The sequence below is a fragment of the Gobio gobio genome, assembly GCF_949357685.1.
Source record: "Gobio gobio genome assembly, chromosome: 19".
NCBI classification, from domain to species: Eukaryota; Metazoa; Chordata; class Actinopteri; order Cypriniformes; family Gobionidae; genus Gobio; species Gobio gobio.
This window is the reverse complement of record NC_137112.1, coordinates 24,252,325-24,261,663: the sequence shown is the minus strand read 5'-3', so window position 1 is coordinate 24,261,663 and position 9,339 is coordinate 24,252,325. Positions and strand designations below refer to the sequence as shown.

General features: G+C 37.9%; 1 protein-coding gene across 1 annotated transcript in view; it reads left to right on the top strand.

Annotated features, from left to right (window-relative positions):
- Positions 1-320: 320 nt before the first annotated feature.
- The window catches only part of dnhd1 (dynein heavy chain domain 1), a gene marked incomplete at both ends in the record, with an annotated part of 36,027 nt that continues 27,008 nt past the window's right edge, over positions 321-9,339 (top strand). Inside the window, 14 exons of the mRNA XM_079845343.1 lie at positions 321-670; positions 742-915; positions 1,308-1,418; positions 1,524-1,680; positions 2,701-2,952; positions 3,068-3,211; positions 4,336-4,411; positions 4,513-4,742; positions 4,879-5,122; positions 5,960-6,117; positions 6,205-6,330; positions 6,406-6,682; positions 6,766-6,893; positions 6,974-7,172. Coding sequence (XP_079701469.1) covers positions 321-670; positions 742-915; positions 1,308-1,418; positions 1,524-1,680; positions 2,701-2,952; positions 3,068-3,211; positions 4,336-4,411; positions 4,513-4,742; positions 4,879-5,122; positions 5,960-6,117; positions 6,205-6,330; positions 6,406-6,682; positions 6,766-6,893; positions 6,974-7,172 — 2,626 coding nt within the window. The remainder of the gene's footprint in view (positions 671-741; positions 916-1,307; positions 1,419-1,523; positions 1,681-2,700; positions 2,953-3,067; positions 3,212-4,335; positions 4,412-4,512; positions 4,743-4,878; positions 5,123-5,959; positions 6,118-6,204; positions 6,331-6,405; positions 6,683-6,765; positions 6,894-6,973; positions 7,173-9,339) is intronic.

Here is a 9,339-nt window from a genome sequence, read left to right as displayed (position 1 = left end):
GGAAGCCTGTTTCTGCAATGGAATAAAACAATTTAAAAGATAATTGTGACATTTTATCTCGCAATTCTGACTTTACAACTCTCAATTGTTTATATCACGCAATTCTGATGTAAACTCGCAATTGCTGGAGAAAAAAAAAGTCAATTGTGAAAAGTTGCAAAAATCTTTTTTATGTTTTATTCTCTGGCGAGGAAGTATGAAGAATACATGAAATAGTGGATTTTTTTGTTCTTTTTTCCAGAGGATGGGAGTGAAGGAGACTTCCTCGCAAGTTCACTGTGCTCACTGTGCAGTCAGTGACATCTAAAACTTACATCACCATGTCATCACCAAAGAGAAAAACTCAACAAGAGAAAGGGAATGGCTTTACAGGACCTGCAAGTACCCAAAGCAAAAGAGCAAACAGGCCTGCCTGCTCATCAGTTTGCAGTGTTGAACCTGCAGCCTCTCAGCCTCGTCATAAACGTCTTACTGCCACACCAGCATTTAAGCTTGAACCCTCACCTTTTCGCGCCTTCAGTTTCAGGACCTTGTCTCCACCACAAAATGATCTGTCTGTTGCTAAACTACCTCAGCTGGTATCACAGATGGGCATTGGACTGGCAGTCAGAGACTCTGTGTGGAACAAAGGACCCCATTTTGTTCAACACTCAAATGTCGGACAATTCAGGTAAGTTGACTATCGGCACTTATTCTCTGTTTTGCTTTGAAAATTTTAATTCGTTTGTCTGCTTTTCCAAGTGTTGAACATGAGAAGCCCGCAGTCCCAAGGGAAAAGACAAAAACAGGCAAAGAATGCAAACCCAAATACAAACCACTCACTGGAACTGAGGTTGTTGAGATATTAGCCAAGAAAAAGCAGCTGGGGGAACGTGAATTTTACTATTTGAAGGCTTCTGAAGATGGTCCTTACAGGTGGCAATCATTATTTTATTTAAAATGTATTTATTCATCTGCAGTATAATATTTTAGTTTGATATAAATATATATATATATGCTCTTTTATCAGACCATATGACTTGCGAGTGGTCTCACAAAGCGCAGCGGGCGCAGATTACTACATCTTCTCCACCACAACTATAATACATATACAGGATGGCTTGTGCGTTGAACGCTGGACCCTGGCAGAGTGGTATCGAGAGTCTGTGCTTTGTGAAGCTGTGAGAGACTTCCCATTTTTCAGAGATTGTTTACTGCGCAAGACCTTCAAACGGTGACTTAACTTTAATCTTAATGTTATGTTAACTGTTAGATTTACAGACCTTATACAAGTAGTTATCTAACTGTATACTTGACAACTTTTTCAGATGGCACAGAAATATACACAAGGTTACTGTCGAACGCAGGATTGACTTCCTTCCGTCTCAGCTGCTGATAGCAGTCCCCCAGTTCAGGGATGCCTTATTACATATCTCCAGGTTTTTGCCCCCCCCAAGACATGTTATAAGTGAAATTGAAATAAATTAAAGAGTTGCTATAAATATACACATTTGTTTATCTCAAAAGCCTTTTATTTTTCCTAGATTGATTGAGGAGCTAAAGCAAGTCAATTGGCTGCCACAGGATGATTCAAGGACTTACACACTCTTAGATTTCCAAAGTGCACTTCTGGAAAAGAATCAGACAGCTCAAGTTTCTTTACATAGTTTCCTTCATTGCCGTGCTGCAATACTTGATATGGTACGGTACAACAGTTGCACTTTGCGCATTTACTCTTCCTCGTGTCATTCAAAACCTCTAGGACTTTCTTCCTTTCGTGGAATGCAAAAGTTACTTAGCAGAATGTTCAATTAGCTATTTTCCATAAAATTTAGTTGAATAATGACCATAACAGAACAGATTTAATTGTATTCACATATAAACATTCATCAACACACATAAGTTATGGTAAACAGAAGCTCAACCATGTTTGCTTGACGTGCAAGAACCAATTAGGTTTGTTCTCGCGCGTCAAGCAGGTTCAGTTGAGCTTGTTTACGTGTGCTGATCAATGTTTATATGTGAATAAAAGGCTGAATTCAGTGTTTATCATAAAAGGCGATCGAGTCTCTTCAAATAATTTTGACTAAACCGCTCAATTCATATGGATTACTTTTATGAGCTCTTTATGAAATGTTTGAAGTATCAAAGTGATAGTTGCGTAGACTGTCAAAGGAGGGACAGAAATCTCTCAGATTTTATTAAAAATATATTTAATTTGTGTTCCGAAGATAAAAGTCTTATGGTTTCGGAACGACTTGAGGGTGAGTAAATTGGCATAATTTAAATTTTGGGTGAAATAACCTAGGGCTGCACAATTAATCTAATTTATAATCGCGATTACAATTACGGATGCCACAATTATGTAATCGTTCAATAAAATGTAATCGCAATTACAAAAAAAGTCCACTTACATTATTCTGTGTACTTAATATGTTCTACAGGTTATCTTAAGTTTTTTCCCATTGTTTTTATTTTTATTTTTAGTATAACATTATAATACCGTGCCTATTTTTACTTTTTTATTTAAAGAAACCAAACCAATGTATATTTGACTTTTGAGGCTTAATGCTATATAGAATAATCGTAATTAATAATCGCAATTACAATTTCAAGGAAATAATCGGAAAATTATGATTTTTGTCATAATCGTGCAGCCCTAAAATAACCCTTTATTGTTAATAAATATACACTGCACCTAACATCATCATCTACTTGCAGGTGAAGGATAAGAGTTACCAAGCACATCAGGAGCTCCAAATGAAAGTGGAACACTCAAAGCTCTTCCAGAGCAGTCCACCGCTATACCTTCAGCTCTCAAACGTTAGAAACTTACAGAAAGAACTCAGTAAGGCAGAGCAAGCCATACAGTGGCTGGGAAACCTTGCTGCTTTACTTGACCAGATGACTGTACAAAACCTTGTCACCATCTCCAAGCGTGAGATCACAGCATTTCTAAACAATGTTTTAAAAGTATGTGAGATGGATTTTATTCTGAATTTGATTTGATTTGAGAAATAAATATAGTCTGTTTTTTTATGTAATTTAGCAATTAACTTTCTCCTTTTCTCTCTTTTGAATCTTTCAGAGAGAACGTGAGGAACAGGGTGGTCTCTTCCAGGCAGAGATTATATTTGGAGAAGATGATCAGTTTACTGTTTTTCCTCCTTTGCACTTGTTTCAAGAGGTTTTGCTTGGAATGTTTTTTTCAGTAGCAGACTCTGTCCTGCAGGTGAGAAGTCACAAGCTGGTCAAAGAATGCTATAATGCATGAGGAAGTACTCATATTTTACAATTATGTATTTCACATTCAGCATACCCTTTTTTAATATTTAATCTGTAACTTTTGTGCTAGCAGTGTTAATATTTTTTATATTAGTATTAGTCTACTGCTAAAAAATAAGGACTCTTTTCACCACATAGCTTATTGAGTATACCCATGTAAAAATTATTTTAAAAGAATATTCTTTAGTGTCAACTGAATGTACTGTTTGTGTAATTGCAGTTCAATAAAACATTTATTGTAATTTAAATTTATATCAAATACAATTAGCTAAACTTAGTGTTTTTTGGCCCACTTAAATAGGACGTAAGTACATCTTTATCCCCCGGTTTCACAGACAAGGCTTAAGCAAGTCCTAGACTAAAATGCATGTTTGAGTTGTTTTAACTGAAAGAAACTTGCACTGATATATCTTAAAATATGTCAGTGCTATTGTTTTGTCTCAAGATGCATATCAGTAATGTTTTTTTCTAGCGCACGTTTATAAAAGTTCCTTAAAAGTCCTAATTGAACTAATGCCTAATCCTAGTTTACCCTAAACCCTGTTTGTGAAACCGGGCCTATAAGTTCATAATTGCCTCTATGAAACATGGTTAAAGTGCACTGATGAATATACTGACTAGCATTTAAGGTAAACTAAAGTACACTTTAAACTAATTTCTATTGAAACTCATGTCATGTAATTAAATATATTTGTAATTACATATTTGTGATGATGAGGTTGCAATTTAGCACATATTAAAATTACAATTAAGTACTTTTACATGCGCTTTAGTGTTAATTTAAAATAATTGTACTTGACAAAAAGTTTAAAACAATGATTTCATTTTATAGTAAAACTTAATTTTATATTATTACAAGTGCATTTTAAAAAAAGTGTACTTAAGTGTGTTAAGAAACTTAGACACGCACTCTCTTTCCTATACTTAAGTGGCCTTTTTATTAATATATTTTCTGCAAGTACAGTTTAAAAAATACTTTTATCATTTGAAGTACACAAGTGCATATTTACTACAATTAAGCACACTTCATTTTCACAAGGATTTGCTAAACTGGTGATGTGATCTACACAGGTATTTGACTCCTGCAGTTTGTCATGTGACTCTAAAGACTGTTTTCCCACCAGTTGTGTTGAAGACCTCATTGCAGGTACTCAGCAGAGCATGTACCATTAAATAAAAAAACTGACATTCTTCTTTAACAATCAGCATGTACAACTAACATTCTCATATTTAGCATTCTCTTTTCAGAATTTAAAGCCAAAGGTTGTGAAGTAACAGGTCCTTACAGTGTTTCCTCCCAAATGAAGCGTGATATGTCACCCCAAACTGTAGTGCCGGTCAAAATGAACTCTCTTAGAGTTCAGGCACAAAGAAAGCGAGGCCATTATCAGCCTCTGCCACGGAGACTGCTGGAGTGGAACTTTAAAGTTCATGTCAGAACACAAGAGATTCAGAATGAGCAGGAAAAGATTGCACAGGTATTCTGACTTTTTCTTCTGGACATTGGGAATGCTTTAAATTGAATATGGCATACCACGTCTAGAAGAGTACAAATATGTCCAGAAGCTTTACTCCACAAAACAAACATTATCATGCCATGATTCTCTTGTGTAGGATGCCATTGCAGAGGTGCACCGGCTGTGTGAGAGCCACTCTTGGTTAATAGGTGTTCATTTGTTCACCAGTCAGTGGAGTTCAGCCTCTCTAGAGACCTTGCGTGGATCTTCCCCTCTGAAATATGAGGAGCTAATCAAGAAACTTCATTTTTGGATGGACAAAATTCACAGCACGCCTCAGTTCTTTACTTCATCAAATAAGTTGTTCACCGTTGAGTTCTCCAACACCCTAAAGGATATCGGTGTGTTTTCAATTTTCTAAATTACAATTGTGTGTGCTTTTTTCCCCTTCCAAATTAAGCTGCGTACAGCATCATAGGCCTGTCAATTTTATGCTTTTAAAAATCAGTCGTTTGCAAAACATCTACTATAATATAATACATTTTTGATCTCAGTGCTTCCATTTTTTGTTAATGCTTGATAAAACAGCTACTTGAATGGCCGTCAATGAAGAAAGATATATGGTGTACTTACAGCCGTTACATTAGGCAATCCCAGGATTCATTACTCATTAAATAAAAATTCTATTATATTTTAGTCAATACTGAAAACTACCAGTAACATTAGTTCCATATAATTAAAAATGAACTATTTGACCCAATATTTGTGTATCCTACCGAATGTACTTGTGCTTATTACTAGTGAATTGCATTAGCTTAGCAATGTGCTAACACCAAACTTAAAACTTCACAACATAATTTCACAACAATCACAAAAATGTTTCTGTAGTAACGAAGACTGTACTCTACATTTATCCTGAGAGAATTAGCTACTCATCCCACAAAGCTTTGTGAATGGCACAATAATACTGGTAAAAGTACTGACTATAAATCATTGATTAAAATAAAATCATGGTTGGTATGCTTGATACAGAAGCATATACCATTTCTTACCCTCAGAGCTCAAATGGTTTGTTACTTATTGCTAAAAGAAAGCAATATAATGATGAAAATAAATTGGGGTTTTTTTTCTATACAGAAGTGTTAGTCTCTTGTGCAGTTTAAGAACAACCGAGGATTAGGTCGGTGTATCAGGCATTGGTATAAATGTTCATTTCTTGTCTTGTGTTTTGTGTTAAGGTTCCATGTTAATCACCATTGATGAGGATGTGCTAAAGCTACTGTGTGAAGATTTGCAGATACGCTCTGAGAATCTCACTTCTCAGCTGAAAAAGGCTGTGAAAGTCATAGAGTCTGAGCCAAATACTTTGCACAAGTTCACAGTTTTTTCAAACATGGTATTGATTTTGACACACTGCTTTGTCAGTACTGGTCAATCAGTGCAAACTGTGGAGTAATCATTCAACATGATTATATTTATGCAGGTAAAGTGCAGTGAGAAAATGTCAGGAGATACGCAGCAGAGGGTGGAAAACCTCCAGTCTCTACAGGAAACTGTGAGAAGGAATTATACACACATGGCTTCAAATGGCATTCAGTCAGTGAAGCAGGTACATGTGAAAATATGTCATTTATTGAATTGATTTCACTGAGTTGCAAAATCTAACAACCAACTATTTCTGCAGGTACTTGATTTGTGGAATCATTTTGTTCCACTCTTGACGCAAGCTGCAGACATTGTTACACAGCAGCTTCCGTCTATGCTTGATACACTGGACAGCAATGTTTCCTCATTAGTGAACAAATTAGACAGCGTGGTTTCAAGAGCTACCTCTGGGCTATATCTCGACCCTGACCAGAATGGCAAAGAAATGCTTGTCCAGCTGAAAGCATTGTGCAGTCAATTCTATATGATTGCTGAGCAGTTGAATGATCAGAGCAGAGCCAGTGAAATTCTGAGAGGTAAGACAATGCGCTCTTCCACACCTCTCTTCCAGTAGTTTTAATGCAATGGTTTCATGTCATGGTTTTATTTATTCTTTTAGGTCACCTACTGGATCTCACTTTTGTGACTGTAGCACAGCAGAATATTGAAGCAAGGAAAGGGCTCTGGGAGCTGATGAGCATGTCGTCCACAAAAATCCAAGAATGGAAGCTATTGAAATTCAGGAAGGTATGTAGTTATTAACACCAAACAGTTATTTTATCCTACATACAGTATATATAACTTCTCCTGCATTTATATCTTTGCAGTTTGTGGTTGCTAAAACCCAAGACAAGGTTAGTGAATGGCTACAACAGGCAGAGGCATTTGCAAAAGTTATACCCTCCCATGATCCTTTGCTACAGAAAACCCTACAGATCTTGCAGGGGTTCAACCAGCTACTCCCTGTATTGAGTAAACTGAGTAGCCCCACACTGAAGCAGAAGCACTGGAGAAACATCTCAAAGGGTAAATGACATATACATACTTAAGTGTCAGGTTAGTTTTAAAGGTCCCATGGCATGAAATTTTCATTTTATGAGGTTTTTCAACATTAATATGAGTTACCCTAGCCTGAATATTGTCCCCAAGTGGCTAGACATTTTGATCGGTGTAAACCGAGTTGTGGCTGTCTCTCTCTGCCTTTGAGAAAATGACAGCCCAGACGAGCTGATCTGGAATTTTCTTGTTATGAAGTCATAACAGGAACGGTTACCTCCCTTTCCTCCGCCCAGAGAATCTGGCACACCCATGCAAGCGCTCGAGAGATCATGGCTTGTGAATGTGTTGAATATTGGCAGTTTCTCAGTGTTTGGATGTACAAATGAAAACAGAAGTCTTTTTTTCAGTTCCTTCTGATCTGTGATCAGTGATTTCTGATGTGTAGCTAATTACTTATTATTCGTGCACACGCTGCGGCTTCTCTCTCTCCCGACAGAACGGTGTTTTCGTGTTTTCTATCTTGTGAGTCCATGTTTTTGTACGTCCTCGTCGCGTCTATCTGTTCTAAAATGTGCATACAGTCGTTTCTGCTCAACATCGGCAGACTCACATCTCTTTTGAGATAAACCTCACGCACGCCGAAGCTCGGGCTGCACTGGCCGGTCGGCCTTCAACATCACCGACCCCCAGTACTGCATCTGGCCCACAGCGGAGGCACCAAACGCGGCCCGAGATTAAGCAGAAGGGGGGTAAACGTGAGATTGTCCGGGCTAGCCAGCCTAGCTCCACAATAAACTGGATCACATTCGATTACTGCTGTTGTGTCTTTGTTTGCGCTGTGTACTCAATACGGGTCACTGACGCTTTTCATATGATAGGAAAATATCTAAAAATTATGCTATAATCAACACTTCCTCGTAACTCGTTCATCTCGACAGCTGTAATGGTAACTTACATTGCATGTGTAACAAAGTTGGTAGAATAATGATGAAGACGGACTCGACATGACTGGGACTCGTGTTTATTCAGAACTCTCAGATACAAACACAATAAACTCGCGCTAACAGCGCTCTCACAACTCAGTAGTTACTATAAATAACTTTGTTAGCAATCGCTCCGTCTCTGGTACATTAGTGATGTCCGGTTCGCGAACTAATCATTCTTTTAAACCGGTTATTTTTAGTGAACCGAAGCAGTTTACCAAATCGGACTGAATCGTTCTAAACGGTTCGCGTCTCCAGTCAGCGCTAGGGCTGTCAAAATTGCTCAAAAATGACGTTCGAATATTCCCTCTAAAAAAAGCACGAATATTCAAACTATTCGAACATCTGGTTGCGCATTTTATCAATGACGTGCATTACGTCAATAACAGGACAAATTAATACAAAGAGACATAACTACTTATATAGGAAGTCTATTTAAGTTTAAACATATTTGACAACGTATTACCTACATAAAAACAAGTAAATCAACTAATGGCTAAGACCGCAGACCTCACTCTCTCTCGCCCTCACCCTCTCTGCGCATAACGGTTTAAATGAACAAACACATTTTGAGAGCTGATCAAGAGTTTTGTGCAAGCAATTTAAGGTCGCGACTCTTGTCCCAAATATAGCAGGCGTCATTCAGTGATTGAAACAAATATTAATATAAGTTTTACAGCATATTGAACGCTCCGAGCGAGCCATGCTGTGGTACATGGAACTTTTCCTTGACATGAAACGGTAAATAATCAAACCAGTGGAAGCAGTGCATTTATCCTTTATTCATGCATCAGTCAGTACAGTAGCCTACACTTTAACGTTAAATAGGGTACCTCGGTTCCACTGCTTGACAGAACTTCCTGAAGCCTGCCCCGTCCACAACACTGTTCTCATGTCACACGTTATATCAAGGTTTTTTTTTAATCTGTTTTACAAGATTCTTCTGTAGTGTGGTTTTCGGTGAAGTGTACTAAAATAAATATCGTCACCTGTGTACATTAGCCCACTTCTTCTCGACGCTTTTTCCTAATGGTTTATAGAACAATTACTCTGAGTCGCCCTCTGTCGTTTCTAAGAATAGTACAACGGCGAGCGCGTCAAGTATAAACGCCTCGTCCGTTTGGGGAGGAGCGCACGCAGTCAGCGGGAGCTCGCGCTGCGGAGCCAGGCCAAAGTACACAAGGCTTCAGGCGCGCAAGCGCGCCCACTCG